The sequence below is a fragment of the Ctenopharyngodon idella genome, chromosome 2 (genome assembly GCF_019924925.1).
Source record: "Ctenopharyngodon idella isolate HZGC_01 chromosome 2, HZGC01, whole genome shotgun sequence".
In the NCBI taxonomy this organism is placed as follows: domain Eukaryota; kingdom Metazoa; phylum Chordata; class Actinopteri; order Cypriniformes; family Xenocyprididae; genus Ctenopharyngodon; species Ctenopharyngodon idella.
In genome coordinates this window covers 280,020-297,500 of record NC_067221.1, presented here as the reverse complement: position 1 = coordinate 297,500, position 17,481 = coordinate 280,020, and the positions used below count along the sequence as shown (strand labels likewise).

Below are 17,481 nucleotides of genomic sequence, written 5' to 3'. Positions count from 1 at the left end.
AAGAGCAAGGACACGTTTGTGTGCATTTTGTTTTGTGCTTTTACCAGAACGAAGCGCTCGATCGTCTGTGTGAAGACTGCTCATTGTGCACGAGTGCCAAGAGAACTCATAACAGCGACAACGAGCACTCGCCATGATTTCAAAAACAACACATTCCAGCGATAGATCGCCTCTTATTTAACATAGACCAATGAGTTTCTTAGCGGATGGAGAGGTTTCTTTCTTCTAGGTACATCTGTGTGTGACGCGACATGTTGCAAGAAGTAGGGTCGTGGGGACACGTCCCACCCGCAAATTACGGCTATACAATAGTACTTTGAGGAAACTTAAAAATATTCCTCAGAATGAGTAGTTTTGTTTTATTTGTTATATGTCATTTCCATGAGTTTCCAAAAGAGGGGAAAAATATTGAAAGATTGCTTATGTTGGTCAGAAGAGAGAAATGTGTCAAATTTGCCGTCACTCCCTCAGCCGTTGTATTAGAAACACTCGCAGCATTAACATTCGCAACATTAAGGAAAATAGACTGAGCCAGGAGAAACTATGCATCTCTTTAGTTTCATACAGATTACATTGCAGGAGAATATTTGTTTTAAATGTGACATTTCAAGCTTTCTTTAGATGTATGTTTCACGTTTGTGTGATAATTATTTGATGACTTTCAGTTCATTTTTGAGAAGTTTCAGAAAGATTCTCATAGAGACAGCTGAAAGCGCACCCTGTTTTTTATTTATTTTATTTTACAAAACTACAAGGTTTTGTTGTTATTGAGAGTGTACACAAATAAAAGTACCATTTGTAGGGCTGCAACTAACGATTATTTTGATAATCGATCAGTTGGGTGATTTTTTTTTTTTTTGGATTAATAAATTAATCAAATAAAAATCCTACATTTTTTCTTGACAAAAAAACAAAAAAACAACACCACACTATTGCACATCCTGCCCAATGTACTTCAAATGTGCCAATTGAATGCTGTGAGAACATACAGTGCTTAATTTATTAGACTACCTGTCATAAGAGAGAACACAAATATTTTAGGCTGTTTAACACTAAAAATGTTATTGCCATTTATTAGGCAAATAAACTGAAACAACAAAATAGTCATTATTCACACATAATATCCAAAAAAATAACAGTCTCTGTTGTTATTGACTGTAACTGGGCATCTGAAAAAAACAACAACTATAAACTTCACTTTTTATAACAATAATTATATTGTAGCATTAGAAATACTGCTGTGACTAAAGAGCTTACACATACTGGTGGATTAACCATTACAGAAACATGAAAAATGATTTTAGTAATCACCACTACTGATAGTTTAGGACAGCTGTGGCACAAACCTTACATTGGGTGGCAGAGGTCTAATAAATTTGTTAAGCACTGTACAGTGAATATAGTGTAGGCTAAATCTCTACATTACAAAATGAAGATAGTAATAAAAATAATAAAGAAAAACACAAACTCAGTGTTAACCAACAGGCAAGATAAATGTTCAGCAGGAACACACACATTCACTCTGGACACAATCACCTCTTACTGTCATTTCTTTATCCTGTAAATAGGCTATAAGAAACGTCTTACATTTATATTCAATGACATGTTGTTATCCCTTTACAGTCACTACTCTCATAAAACACTTGAATGATATGTTGATTTTTAAATCTAAATATAACTTTAAACAACAGATATTTCAGCAAAATGAATATTTTTGCACTGAATATTAATAGTCTCTCTCTCTACCATGTTCCGTCTGTCTGACGCGGGTGCACGCACCGGCACTCATTCAGTAAAGTTTGAAGTTTAACGCAGACTGTCAGGACGAGCCTTTATGCAAAATAGAAATGCTCATGTGAATTTGTATCATTTACAGATAAGGATATAACCGTAGAATGAACGTTTTGCACTGAGGACGCACATGCATCTGTCAAAGCCATTACGCTAATGCATTAGCTTGAAGCTTAAAATAAAGAATTCTCATGTTTTGATAAGCTTTGATCTCGTACCTTTCCTGCAGCTGCTCAATCTGTTTCCTCCACTATTTTTAAATGCATTTTTATCCATAGAAATGTGTTATTCAGTGCTGTAATTTGACGCAACTGGCAGAAGTTCTGTGCACGGTGGGCAGACCCAACTAATCGATAATGAGAATCGTTGTCAATGATTTTCATTATTTATTATTATAGATTTTATCGAATAGTTATTGCAGCTCTAACCATTTGTAGTTTATAATGATGTCTTGCACTAATCTGTATGGCCAAAAATGACGGACTAGGCCTATTTTAATAATATAATATACTAATATTTTTTTAAATTTCACCTTTGTTGATTATGAAAAGTGAATAGCATGACTAAGGTAGGCTCATAAGATGCGCAATATGTCGGGAGACATGCAGCGGGTCAGACATGGGTTTGACGACTTTAAGTTTTGTTTTGTAGTAACCCTTTTTACTACAATTTCATTTTGTATAAATTGTATCTTAATTTTAATAAATGTTTCATCAACCAATTGCCCGGATTTAATGAATAGGAAGAAAACCAAGAACGTCGGGTGTGGAATGAATTGAAATGCGTAACAAACGAACCCACCATGTTTCCGCGGCCTTTGAATAAGGCTGAAGCAATACGTCTTTCTGTTTTTATTAAATTTCTTAAATAAATGTCTTAATTACTTAATTGACAAGATATTGTTACAAAGCAATCTTATTACACACCAGCAATCAGTAAACATGATCACATTCAGCAGTCATGTTCAATATATGAACACTTATATTTAAATGTGCAGTTGTGGCCTAATGGTTAGAGAGTCAGACTTGTAACCTGAATGTCATGGGTTTGAGTCTCACTATGGACAGGAAATGTAGGTGTGGGGAGTGAATGAACAGCGCTCTCTTCCACTCTCATTACCCACAACTGAGGAGCCCTTGAGTAAGACACTGAACCCCCAATCACTCCCTGGGCGCCGCAGCAAAAACAGCTGCCCACTGCTCTGGTGTGTGTTCACTGCTATGGGTGAAATGCAGAACACAACTTCCGAGTATGGGACACCATAATTGGCCACATGTCACTTTCACTTCACTTTAATTTACACAGAATTAACCTGTGAAAGTTAGGAAAGACATCTGTTTGTTTATAGTGCAGCTGTTATGTTAATCTATCACTTATTTGAAGAGTTTCTAAGCTCTGGAAGAAAACCATTGATCTCCCTCTACAGGAACTGAAATAATTATTGACCCATGATCAAACTGACTTAGTCAAATATTTAAAGCTTGATGTCACGTTTTAATTGTGTGTTTAATTGCCTGTTTAATTGTATTACTTTACATTGTTGTGGCTCCATGTGACGCTGAGAAAAACTGCTCTGACTCAAACAAGTGAGGAAATATTATTATCAGCTACAGTAACATCACAATTAAAAGTAATGTAATATTATAAATAAATGAACAATACTCACGTCAGTGTGTTGAGTCGACAGTGTTTATCCTGCAGTAGAGCAGCGATCTGATTCACTCGTGTGTCTCCTAGTTCATGTTCACTCAGATTCAGCTCTCTCAGGAGTAACAGGTTTTTACCCACAATTCCACTCACATACTGACAGGCTTCATCTGCAGCAGGACTCAAAAACCTGCAGAAGAGACAATTCAGTTCTCAACTAAATGTCTGTTGCAGTACAAAAATGATTGATAAGACAAGCTCTAGTTAGTTATTTAGATGTAACTCTTTTCTTTAAACATTTAAATACACAAATAAATATATAAATACTTGAAAACAAAGTGTAATGGAGTCATTTAAAAGAAACTAGAGTGACACTCAGTCCTAAAGCAAACTCATAAGAACAGAAACGTCCCACAGAGCAGAAGAGCAAAAGCTCACTAGATCATGATTTTCAGTATGAATACAGAGTGTGAAATTAAGGCCTCAAGATCCTTCTGGCTTTTAAAGGGGTGATGAACTGAGAAATCAAATTTTCCTTGAGCTTTTGACATCTAAGAGGTCATCATACTATAAGAATATCATGTAAGTTTCAGAACTGAAAACTTCCTTGTTAGTCCAATAAAAGCTTTTATTGACACCAGAACCAACAAACAACTTTTTCAAAGTGGGGATCTAAAGGCAGAAACACACCAAGCCGACGGTTGGCCGTCGGGCAGTTTTTGTTTGTCGGCCGACTAAGTTTTCTCAGTGTGTTCTGCACCGTCGGCTGAAGTTGGTCCTCGTCTGCTTTTTTTCAGCCGATTCCACATGTTGAATCTGCGTCAGAGCTCGTCAGTCCTTCGGGCCATCTGATCATTCTGATTGGCTGTTCAGCTACTGCCACCTGCTGGTACGGAAAGCCATTTCATCTTACGCAGGCGCAGAACGGATGTGCTACTTGGCTCTCGGCTGTCAAGCGTCGGTTTGGTGTGTCAGTGCAACTTTGGACCCAGACGCTGCCGACGTGAGCCAACTCCGCAGTCTGCTTTCATCGCCGTTGGCTTGGTGTGTTCCTGCCTTATGACGTCAAAGGGCAGCAAGCACCGCCTCTGCAGAAGAAGATCAATGCCTACTTCATCACTGCCTTTTTAGCCCCACCTACATGTAATAGGTAAATAACATAGGCCTATGTGGTGCTAAACCAGATTAAGCTACCAAGCAATAAGCATGCCGTTGAGGATTACAAAATATCGTGCAGTGCCTGGACTCGACAGTAATGCAACATGTCAGTAACTGTGTTCATTCTAATGCTTGATCTGATATTAAAGATTCATGTACAGTCAGATGTTCTTTGTCTGTGTGTCAGTAAATCAAACCCGTGACTAAATGTCAACTTGTGTTGTTTCTCTTAGTAGGATGAAAATAACCTGTTATTTAAACTGATTCAATTATATAAAGAAAGCGATCAAAGAAAGCTCCCTTTGTAATCATTGGAGCAGCGTGCGCTGAAGCTGTCAATCAAACAGTGCAAGTTTATCAGTGACCGAGTTCTGGACATGCGCAAAACTCCCGTTTTATTAGACGAATCTCTTAATTATATCACGTTTGCACTGTTAGTTACGATGAAAGTATTTGTTAGTGTGCATAAATTGAGTTTCAATGACGAGACCACTGCTTTCATACTCTCAACAACATGTCTGTGATCAGCTACAGTGTTAATTTCTGCAACCTTTCATGCCACAATCTCAATATAATGCAACAGATCTAAATGTAATGCAGCACTTTTCACGATTAGTTAACCTTGTTCAAATCAGAGGGCTAAAATCAGGGTAGGAAAAATGCCTTTTATTTCTAAATTATGACAATTTAGAGTGTAAAAATCATACTAACATTATAAGTGCACCCTAGGAAACATTATAAAACAATAAAACAATGCAGTTCATGACCCCTTTAAGCATGAGGAGTGAGAAACATCAGCAGAGAAAACTGGCTTGTGAAACTGCATGTTTGTGAACATCTGGAGACTCATAGACCTGCTGTAGAGATACAGTGAATCTGGGCTTGATGGAAAACAACTGTGTTCAGAAAACAATTTGACTGAAAGGTTATCAAGAATTTTTAATGAGAAGTGTGCACAAAAACAAAATTGTGCATGTTAATTGTCAAGGTATATCATAGTCCAGAATAGCACATACACTGACCCATAATGTCTATTTGACCTGTAGCTTGTACCACAACTAAACTCTGTTGACAGTTATCATCATCATGACAGAATCCACAGCATCTGATCTTATCTTGATCATTTTGATGCAACAAATTGTCCAGCTTATTGTATAAGTAAAATAATATATTTGTTATGAATATTTAACCTGCATATAACTAATTTTGTATTATTTCATCCCGTCTCACCTCAGTGTCTTCAGTTGACAGTTTGGATCCTGTAGTAAATCGTCGAGCTCCTTCACTCCTGATTGTCCAGGATCATTTCCTGTGAGATCCAGCTCTATCAGGTGTGAAGGGTTTGATCTCAGAGCTGAAGCTAGAGCTTTATAACCTTCTTCTGTTACACTGCAGTTAGAGAGTCTAGAACAGGAATGAAAACATTCAGCTGATTAATCAGTTCAACCTGAACAATTTAAATCCTTAAAGTCAATTTTATTTTGTTCTTTGTACAAATGTATTGAACGTTAGTTGCAAAACCTGATAATTAAATATGGAGGCAAATAACAGGAGAAAGAATGAAAGATAATCTCCGCATATCTCAATGAATTACCACACAGAGGTACACATTAATATAAGAATGATGTTTTCTTTTGTCTCTGATAGACCACCATCACATTTAATTTAAAAAACTTTCATTATATCTAGCTGTTATCTATATCTAGCTTCATACATAAGTTTACTCTTACAGTAAATGCTAACGTCGTTAAGACCGAAAGTGTATGAGTGGAGGTAAACTTGCATCGCCGCACCTCACCGGCGCCATCTTGTGCACGGAGCCCATTTTGATCTTTAACATCAGATCTTTCCTTTACTTCGAACAAAATGATTGCTTAATGTTGATTCAATATTACTCTTAATGAAAAAACAACAATAAAATAGTACAATAACAAACTCAGTTATATTAAACATCACACTTTTATAACAAAACAAATAGGACTGATGACATGGTATACCTGCATTGTAGCAGAAATAAATTACAAAAAATTGAAATTTGGATTTTCCCCTTAATTTAAAATGAATGCTTAGTTTGTGGTTCATTACTATTTTTTAACGAAAAACACAACAACAATAAAATGACAGACAAACAAAAAGACAAACTCACTTATATTAAAAAAAATAAATGCAACTTTTAACAAATGTTCTTGCGCTTTTGCATCTGGCATCGACCCGTCAGTCATCGCGCCTCACTCTTGTCATGTGACTCCTATGGCTCAACTTACTTCAGTATCTCCAATTTACACTTTATATTCTTCAGTCCCATGCAGAGCAGCTTCACTCCTGAATCCTGCAGATTATTATTGTTCATGTTCAGCTCTTTCAGATTGGTATCTGATCCAAGAACTGTAGCCAGAGCTGAGCAGCTTTTGTCTGTTAAGTTACAATCATCTAACCTACAAGGGAAATAAATCACATCACAGAATTAAATGGAAGACAAACAATACATTTTTCTATATACAAATATTAAAAATGGTTTCCTTTTTTTTTTTTTACATAAACAACATATATATATATATATATATATATATATATACACACATATTATATATATATATATATATATATATATATATTATATATATATATATATATATATATATATATATATATATATATATATATATATACACACACACACACATATATATATAGATATATATATATAAAAAAAAGAGGCTGAACATTACTCTTGAAAAACTAGTATTTCCTGTACATTAGTATTTTTTATTCAGTGACAAATTTCCTTGATAAAATGAAACATGTTTGAAAAAAAAATATTTGTGTTAAGATTTATAGCTTTATAGCTGAGCCTGGTTTCTCTGAAGGATTTTTTTTCTCTATTTCTGTCACCTGATGAAGTTTGGGTTCTTGCCACTGTTGCCTCTGGCTTGATTAGTTGGGGACACTTAATATTCAACAATATTATTGACATGACTGTACTGACAATATTAGATGAGACGGTTCACACTTTTATAGCAAGTTAAAGGACTTTCGCTATAATTCTAAAAATGCCTCCATTTTTAGGGGGGGGTGCAATGCTATTTCATGAATTCTGACTTATTTACACTATTGAAGCATTGGATTCTCATGCTAAACATGGCCAAAGTTTCAAAACACGAGTTGGACGTATGACGGAGTATTTCTGTGCCAAATGACTACTTCCGGTTTCGACTACTTCCGTAGTACTTTTCTAGTATGGCCCTTTATCACGTAACAAAGGGCAGAATTCCTTGTATAGGCACTTCTCTCTGGTAAGCGTGCGCAAACACATCACCCAGAACAAGAGCAAGAGCACGCCCATTAACGCGTTTCATTCGGGATACGGAAACCAAGAGATTTTTCGACAATGGCTGTGTCCCAATTCAGGGGCCGCACCCTTTGAAGACTGCATACATAATCGAGGCAGTGTCATTTAAGAAAAATAACTGTTAGATTGCAACTTAAGAAAGAAATGACAGTGTTTTACACCTCACAATGAATATCAGTCAATTTTATTATGGTTACTTTTCTTAAATATGACATCCTTGATGAAGTATTAAGCCTTCACATGTGATCTCCGAAGGAAGCAGCCTAAAAAAATGAGACGCAGTTCCTGTCACCAAAGGAGTGTATTTTTGGTTGTGAGGGAAAGATGACCTTTTTCAGCTCCCCAAAGAACCCAGCGTTAAGGGAACAGAGGATGAAGTTTGTTTTCCCGGGGCAGCAACGGAGTTGCACACGTATGTTTGTTTGTTCCCGGGATTTCGGTGATGAATACTTTGTAAACAAGTCCCAGCTCGGCACTGGATTTGCAGATTGTGGGTGGTGAGTAAAGCTGTATCAGATGTCTGTGTTTTGTTGGCAATCGGCACGCAAGTGCATATAATGAAACAACACAAACGTTTTTGTTCCCTTTGTATTTATAATGATGTCGCAGCTAGCAGAAATCTCTACGCAGAAGCTGCGTGTGCTCATGGCTCTTTTGGACGTAAAGGAAAAATCTATTTATACTTTTTTGTGGGCGGGAGTGGGACAAAACATGAATGTTGCGGGTGTTAGCAGGAGAAGGTAACATACATTTTTTGCGGCAGTGGGTGGGAGCGGGACAGAATCCTGTGGGAGCAGGCGGGAGGATCTCTGCTTTTTCCGGAAAGACTTGGTTTAGCATATCTATCTTTTATAAATATGACAAAACTAAAGACTTTTCAGAGATATGAAGGATGCATTGTTACTCTATATGTACTCAAGATTAACATGAGATTGACAGAAACTGTGTGCGATCCCCCCCCCCAACAAATCCCCCCCAACAAATTGTATTTGTTATTAATATTTCAAGATTATCATTTACTGGATAAAAGCAATTTAGGTTTTCTTGATTATTCATAGTGGCTTGATTATTCACGGCCGATGCCGATATCTTAGAGAGCAGGGTGGCCAATGGGTGATGTATCATTAATCTAAAGATAGTAAAAACGCATCAATAACAATTGCTGAAATGAAATTTATATTGATTTTACTTAATATTTACTAAATTAGAAATAAACTTGATTAAAAGTCATTTGCAGAAAAACGATCTTACAATGTGTTATCCAAATGTGATCCAACAGGCTTTTGATAAAAGTTTATTTGTAAATCTCTCAATCATCTATGTATTGCAACACAAACATAATTAAAACTACAGAACTACTCATAAAACTAAGCATTTAAAATATCAAATTATTGGGAGATACAGAGTAGAGACCTGCGTGGGATGGATTTTTCAGTCCCGCTCCCGCCTGCTCCCACAGGATTCTGTCCCGCTCCCACCCACTGCCGCAAAAAATGTATGTTACCTTCTCCTGCTACCACCCGCAACATTCATGTTTTGTCCCGCTCCCGCCCACAAAAAAGTATAAATAGATTTTTCCTTTACGTCCATGAAATAGTTTCAAGTTACACGTCACCCAGCCACAACCAACACATCCCAGCATAAACACTCCCAATAAATGATTTGTTATTAAAGCATCAACATTCACACTGTTAATTTTACATAACAGTAAACACAGGCTACAGCGTGCATGGTTTGGCATTATAACAGCTGACACGATCAGTTCATCACGATCTCACAAAGCTCTGTTATTATCAATGAATCTTTCATGATGTCAACACTTTGTTTGTTATAATCAGAGGATTTGCCAGCATGTAGAATTCAGCACGGAACAAAAATTCTGACTATTTGAGCGGTGAGTAACTTAAATACATCTGACTGGCCATTGTGTTCAACACGTCTGTGATTGGCTACATTGCACAACGCTGCAAAACATGTTATAAATAGAAACTGCCTGTGATTGCACCTGTAAATCATGTTTATTTTGTTTTAGTTGTTCTTGTTGCTTTTGTGCAATAGATGAATAACTATTTGTTTTTAGATGTTTTGTTTTTAGATATTTCTATTTTGTGGGAGTCCCGCAAATCGTTTTATTCATATTTAGTCTTATTCTCATTGGGTCCCGCGGGAGTGCAGGTCTCTAATACAGAGTGACAAATGATAATATGTATGTACTTAATTTAAGTAATGTAATGTGTTATGTAAAAATCTAATTGTTTTATATTATAACCTTTCAGAAATTCATCTTACTTTTTGGCAATATAATATCTGTACCAAATTACCCCCATCTGTCCACCCTCCACACCCCCCCCCCCCCCCCAAACATGACAAAATATATTGAATGACTTACAGAGCTCTTCTGGAGGTTTTGATGACTGCTGATAATCTAATGAGACACTCGTCTGATTTCTTGAATTTCTGAAGCTCAAACTCCTCCAGCTCTTCCTCTGATGTCAACAACACAAAGACCAAAGCAGACCACTGGGCAGGTGAAAGGTCACCAGATGAGAGGCTTCCTTTGCTAAGGTGGGTCTGGATCTCCTTCACCAGAGTTTGGTCGTTCAGTTCATTCAGACAGTAGAACAGATTGATGGATCTCTCTGCAGGCAGATTATCTTCTAATTTCTGCTTGATGTACTGAACTATTTCCTTGTTGCTCTGGTCATTGTCATCTTGCTGTGTCAACAGACCCCGTAAGAGTCGTCGATTGGACTGGAGTGACAGACCGAGGAGGAAGCGAAGGAAAAGGTCCAGGTGTCCATTGTCGCTCTCGAGTGCCTTGTCCACTGCAGTCTTCAGAAAATCAATCATGATTTCATTTTTCTTGTTGATGTCTAGAAACAGATGTGCATAAAGGGTCTTGAGCAAATTTTTATTTTTGCTCTCCTGTTCTGTAGACTCGTGATCAAACACACTTTTCTTGTTGATGTCTAGAAACAGATGTGCATAAAGGGCTGCAATAAACTCTTGAATGCTCAAGTGAACAAAGCAGTACATGGTACCAAGAGTGATCCCTGTTTCCTCCTTAAAGATCTGGGTACACATGCCTGAGTACACTGATGCCTTATAGACGTCAATACCACAGGCTTCCAGGTCTGTGTCATAGAAGATCACGTTGTTTATTTCCAGCTGATGAAGTGCCAGTTTTCCCAGTGAAAGGATGGCATCTTTATCCCATGAAACATCTGCTGCATATTCTCCATCATACTTTTGGCGGCTCTGCTGGATCTGAAAGCGGAGAAAGTGTGTGTACATTTGTGTCAGAGTCTTGGGAGTGTCTTCAGTATTTGAATCCTGTGGTGTTTTAGAGATCTTATCAGCCTGATTGTTTTTCACATCATTATTTCTTTTCTCCTCCAGAATGTTCTGGAGAACAGTGGCTGAAATCCAGCAGAAGACTGGGATGTGGCACATGATAAAGAGACTCTTTGATTTTTTAACATGATCAATGATTGTGTTGGCCTGATTCTGATCCGTGAATCTTTTTTTGAAGTACTCTTCCTTTTGTGCATCATTGAATCCTCGTATCTCTGTCAGCCGGTCGATACAGTCAGGAGGAATCTTACTGGCAGCTGCTGGTCTGGTGGTGATCCAGATGAGAGCAGAAGGAAGCAGATTTCCCTTCATGAGGTTCGTTAGGAGAACATCCAGAGAGGCTGGTGATGATACATCACACCACGTCTCATTACAATCAAACTTCAGAGGAAGACGACATTCGTCCAATCCATCAAGGATGAACAGGACTTTGAAATTATTCCTTCTTGTAAGGTTCAGTCCTTTTGTCTCTGGGAAAAATTGAGTTATCAGATCCATCAAACTTAGTTTTTCTTTCTCCTTTAAGTTCATCTCTCTGAATGGAAGAGGAAATATGAAGCTGATATCTTGATTTTCTTTTCCTTCAGCCCAGTCCAGAACAAACTTTTGCACAGAGACTGATTTTCCGATGCCAGCGACTCCTTTTGTCAGTACAGTTCGGATCTCCTCATCTTGTTCAGGAGCTTCAAACAAATTTCTGCATTCAACCTGTATCTCTTGAGATTCATGATGCCTGGAAGCAACTTCAATCTGTCTGACCTCATGTTCAGTATTGACCTGTTCACTGCCACTCTGAGTGATATAGAGATCTGTGTAGATGTTATTCAGAAGTGTGGAGTCACCTTGCTTCGCAATTCCTTCAAACACACATTGATACTTCTTCTTTAGGCCACATTTGAGCTGATGAATGACGAGCAGCTCATCTAAACACAGGAACAGAAAATATAGTTTTAGTCTTAATTTTCTCTCCTCCATTTATAAGTGTCAATCAGACAGATGATCATGAGTCTCTGACCTTCTAGAGCATCAGCAGCTTCATCTTGCTTCATCTCTCTCAGGTAATGTAGTGTGAGATCAAGAGCTGCTTCTTTGATACTGCATCTATTCTCATTAAAGTCCTTCACAAAGTATTCTGTGTTCTCATTTTGTAATATTTTTTTAAACTTTTCCAGCTCTTTCTTCAGAAATGTGATTATTTTGCTCTCAAGATCCTGAAAACAAAAGTAAGAAAAATGTAATTCTTTTAAGAATCCTCTCAGAAAATTCCTAAATTAGCTTAATTTCTACGTAGGAGTCTTAGCTTAAGAGCGATTAGGGACCAATCTGAGAGCAACTCTGAACGAGGAAAAGACAAAAACTTGTATCATACTGAGGAGGCGGGGCTGACCCCATTGCTACGTATGATTGGTTTGTTGTCCAAGAAGGAAAAAAAAAGATAGCTTTTTGTATAGTGTGTATTATAAGCTTTCACTTTGAAATTACAGGCATATATATTATATATATATATATATATATATATATATATATATATATATATATCTATATCTATATCTATATATATAAAAAAAATATTATTTTTTTTTCTTCATTACCATGCTGTTAATGTGGTACTTAACGTATCTGATAGGAAATGAACAGCGACACAGTAAGAGGTTCTGAAAGTGCTGTAAATGTTTGTGTGATCACTTTGCTTATAGAAGGTTGTAACTGACCCAAATCATCACTGCTGCATGGTTTCATTTTTCCAGTTGCCAAATTTCTGGCGCTATGGCATTTCTGCACTGTATCGGAGATGTTAGATGTCTCTAATAAGATCGGTCACAAATACGATCCCTGCACGATCTAATGTGTAGCGTGTTATTAACTCACTGTCATGCATTGTGTGCAACACATTTCTTCTCCCTCTTGACGTTTCGTCCATTTTCTCTGCTGCTAAAGAAACTCGTAAGCATCTTAAAAGTCCTTGTCCTTACTCCTAACAATTTTGGACCTTAAGACCTCTTTTAAGGGTTAAGGTGCTTTCTGAACTGCTTTTTTCTTTACTATGATTTTTAGGTAAATTTAAGAGGAAACACCAACATTTCTAAGAATTTTCTTAGAATTTTGTCACTAGGAGCTACTCTTTGTAGTAAGGTTTTTTATGAATACGGGCCCTGGTTCTATGAATAAGTACAGCGTTTTCTTTATTCAAAACACGATGTGCAAAGGCTAATGTTTTATGTATTTGAGGAGCGGAGAAGAGTGTCTTAAGGCGGGTGCACACTGTGCGATTTTGGCCATGATTTGGTCATCTGAGACAAATTTTGAAAATCCTAAAAGATTCCTATAATCCTAGGCAAAAATCTGTAGTCTTTGATTGCTAGTTTGACATGTTCACAGACAGCCGATTAATGATTGTTGCAATCAAATTTGACCTCACGTGAAATTCTGGCAGTGTCAGAAGTTTTGCTGCACAATCCTGCAGTGTGACTTCTACTACGACGAATGTCAAATTGTCTTCGTTTTTCAAGACAAGCCATGATCACTAGACGCTAGAGATGTCTTTGTTAACCACCATTTCAGTCCCGTGTGTAATGCAGCTCACAGTCATCGAACGTGTGTGGGTTGATGATGTAAAACTCCGGACAAGTTTTCATGCGTGCGTCTGTTTTTAACGTGTCTTGACTGTCGTACAGTCTGACATAAATGACAGCTGAGATCCCACAGTGTGACATGAGGATCATGAACGTGCAGTCTGACAAGCAACCATCATTGAATTCACGATTGGTTGACTACCAAATTAAAATGTTAAACAGAATGAAGTAGTAACATTATTAACCAGTTAATGCTAATTTCAAATAAGCTTTTAAACTTGATTTCATTTTTGTTTCTGTTAAAACTTCATTTGATTCCGTTTATTGTTTTTGTTCCTTAAACCGTTTTAGAGCCTTGATTTAAACCAAATTGTACATCTACATTTGGTTAACACTATTTATTCAATAATTATAATGCCTGTAGTTAAAAGACTAACATGCTAACCAGCTGTTATTTTTAACAAATAGAAAAATAAAAAATTGTGCTTAAAAAGGAAAAAAAAGTGATCAGGAGGAATTAAATTAAATTTCTTTGTTTAATAACATATTCGTTTGTTATAAATATTAAACATTTATGAAAATGTGTTTTCCTACCTGGAAGATCCACTGGAGCTTGTCTGTGAAACTCTTGTGTTTCCTGTGAGTCTGAACGTCTGAGTCTAATGTCTCATATTGAAGCCTGTAATCAAATAAATACAATAACATACTGATTTTCCAGGCAAAATATTACAGAAAGAGAAAAAAGCATTACCTGTGAATACTCTGATAAATAAAATGTTTCATGATGGTATTCACTGATGCAACTTCTTAACACATTCAGTGTGAAAATTAGAAACACATGAAATACCTTTTATTAGATGATGGTTTTCTCTCACTGAAGTCTGGTGGTTCACCTTTTGACCAGTCACTCTTCAGAGACACAGAGCTGGACACATGTGAGTCTGATCTTACTCTAATGACACAAAGAACAGAGAGAGAAAAACACTTTACTACAGGAGATACTTTAGTCTCATTTGAAAAGATTTAATGTTGCAAATAGTAATTAAATGCAGTATAGCTGTGCATTTGTCCATTTATGACTACAGTTGGATGGATGGATATATACATGTTTAGTTGCATGATCTATTTTCCATAGTGAATTTATGCCTCCTTGTGGCTGTCTGTGTAATTGTGTTACTGGAATGAGTTCCATAAGGTTCCCAGGAATTGAGTTTTATTGTGAATTATTGATTTGTTCAGTCAAGTTCAATCACATACACCACTGAGGACAAATAATGAAACACTATAATGTAAACACACAAAATACCTTTTATTAGATGATGGTTTTTCCCCACTGAAGTCTGGTGGTTCACCTTTTGACCGGTCACTCTTCAGAGACACAGAGCTGGACACATGTGAGTCTGATCTTACACTAATGACACAAAGAACAGAGAGAAACACTTTAGTAAAGGAGGATAAACTGTGTCTGAAACACATCCGTGTCTTTATCTAATCCTCCACAGAAATACACACACTCACACAATTTACAGTTTTATAGTTAACAATCATTGTATTTTACTGGCTCACACTGGATTAATGATTTATTTAATGTACATGAATGAGATTAAATATGTTAAAAAATACTTGACTCTAATTTAAGAGAACATGTTTTTGTTTATTGACAGAAATGGAGCAGAAATGTCTGTGTGACACAGTTTTGTTAGCAAACTTCAATTAAATTAAGTGACCAAAAAACCAAAGTCATGTATTTGGTAATAATTAATAAATTATTAATGATATTGTCTATAGAGCAGACGGGGCTTTAAAGAAATTGTCAGAGTTAATTTAAGAAGTTCAAAATTGAAACAAATATAAAACAATGTCTAGAGTTTTGTTATTCACAGTAAAACACAAACTCCAGTAGAGTTTAAAATGAAAACAGACGCAGTGTTACCTGTGTTTCTCTGAGAGACTCATCTTAGAGAGAGAGTCCTTTCCTCGCTCAGATAAACTGACACTGAACACAGATCAGCACAATCAATCACTCAACCTGGAAATGACACCATTTCACAGAGATGAAGAATTATTGAAGAACATAATGAAGAATACTGAGTGACCAACAACAGCAAAAACAATGAATGAAATAAAGTGAGTTACAAACAAATATATTGACATAAAATAACTGAATGATCTTAATCATTTCAGATTAATGAGTTTAACTGATTCATGGATTAAATATGAATTCATTTGGGAACAGAAATTTATACTGTGCTGGAAAACTGAACACAATTTATTATATTCTCTATTGCAGTTTAATATCATTTTACAATCATATTTACCCAATCTTTATTAATTGTTGAATCGTTTGTCATTTAATCATTACTTCAAGTTCACAATCATTACTTTCAAATGATCCTAAAATAACTGATTGAGTAAAAGTAACCTGAATTATAATGGTCATACTGTATAACTACTAATCATAATTGATATATATATGAACTGAAATATTCAATTTAATAATAGCAGATTTTTGTTTGGTTTTTTTCACAAAAAAAAAAAAAAGATACATTCACGTTAGTCTTCATCTACATGTCTATAAATGTCTCGTTCAAAAATACTTTCGCTTTCACTTCACAAAAACAAAGCGAAAGACAAAATAAGAGAAAACCTTCAGAAACTTACTCGTTTTCAATAACCTTTTCTCAGTAAACTTCATGTTTTATCATCCGTGGCCTTCAAAAGATTGTAATTTCTGGAAGATTCTTCATCTGTTCGGAGCAGCAGAATAAACAACAACAAGGCCTAAAGACAGGCCTTACGTAACTTCACATTTAAATCACGCTTACACAATATCAAATTCATAATAATTACAAATAACTGCAATCAAGAATGTATTAAAACTTACTTGCAGTCTGGTCCACTAAGAAGAGAATTTATAAGTATTTAAAACTCTTTTCGTCCTGCGCTTGTTTCCTGTCAGCGCGTCGTTCTCAAAATCTCTTCCTGGTATCGATGACTGTGGATTAAATGTACATAAATGACCGCGAGAAGTTATGTTACATATGACACTAAAAACTTCAAAGCGTGTATCGAACACGCAGCGCAATCTCTCACAAAGCTCCGTGGCGAAGTGCGTATTGTTTTCAGAGAATCGCGCAGCCGCAGACAGGTGTCGTGCCGAAAACTGATCGTCTGCCGGAAACTGACTGCCGTCCGCGGGAGCGCGCAGCATGTTTAAAGGGTGTCGCCCGTTTCTACACGATCAAACGGCCATAACCTGCAAATACATATAACTTTGTGTCCGTGATAATAACAAAGAAACTTTTCCTGTAACGGATTAATCAAAATTATTAATTTAATTAATTTTCCGTTTATTGCTTAATCGAGCCTGATTTTTACGTGATTATAACAGAAAGCCTATTTACTTGCTTTGTGCCAAACAATCCAGTCCTTTTTACCAGGTAAAATATTTTGTAACATTTCTGCCTCAAAATGACTTGATTTCATTCATGAGGGTTATATTTGACAGATTATAGCTCATTCAGTCATTTTTATCTGTTGAAATATCTTTAAATGACCAATAAAATCCATTGAATGCAGATTTACACCTGCTGAAAAGTGATTACAGCT

At 36.3% G+C, this 17,481-nt stretch overlaps 1 protein-coding gene and 1 long non-coding RNA gene across 51 annotated transcripts in view; both read right to left on the bottom strand.

Annotated features, from left to right (window-relative positions):
- LOC127523930 (NACHT, LRR and PYD domains-containing protein 12-like) overlaps positions 1-17,064 on the bottom strand; it is a 59,928-nt gene extending 42,864 nt beyond the window's left edge. For 16 of the 50 annotated variants that reach the window (XM_051915231.1, XM_051915369.1, XM_051915470.1 and 13 more), the window contains exons 1-11: positions 16,757-17,061; positions 16,534-16,653; positions 15,806-15,901; positions 15,179-15,283; positions 14,720-14,824; positions 14,467-14,551; positions 12,315-12,510; positions 10,335-12,222; positions 6,861-7,031; positions 5,827-6,000; positions 3,458-3,628 (exon numbers count right to left, since the gene is read on the bottom strand). In XM_051915231.1, coding sequence (XP_051771191.1) covers positions 3,458-3,628; positions 5,827-6,000; positions 6,861-7,031; positions 10,335-12,222; positions 12,315-12,510; positions 14,467-14,551; positions 14,720-14,824; positions 15,179-15,283; positions 15,806-15,828 — 2,918 coding nt within the window. In that variant the 5' untranslated portion in view covers positions 15,829-15,901; positions 16,534-16,653; positions 16,757-17,061. Of the gene's footprint in view, positions 1-3,457; positions 3,629-5,826; positions 6,001-6,860; positions 7,032-10,334; positions 12,223-12,314; positions 12,511-14,466; positions 14,552-14,719; positions 14,825-15,178; positions 15,284-15,805; positions 15,902-16,533; positions 16,675-16,756 lie in introns of all 50 variants that reach the window. The other 34 variants (XM_051915133.1, XM_051915222.1, XM_051915226.1 and 31 more) reach the window with 13 other exon arrangements.
- Positions 6,058-6,865, bottom strand: LOC127524146 (uncharacterized). Its single transcript, XR_007933006.1, has 2 exons — positions 6,743-6,865; positions 6,058-6,492 (listed from the first exon to the last, which is right to left on the bottom strand). It is a non-coding gene; the product is annotated as an uncharacterized LOC127524146 (long non-coding RNA).
- Positions 17,065-17,481: the final 417 nt, after the last annotated feature.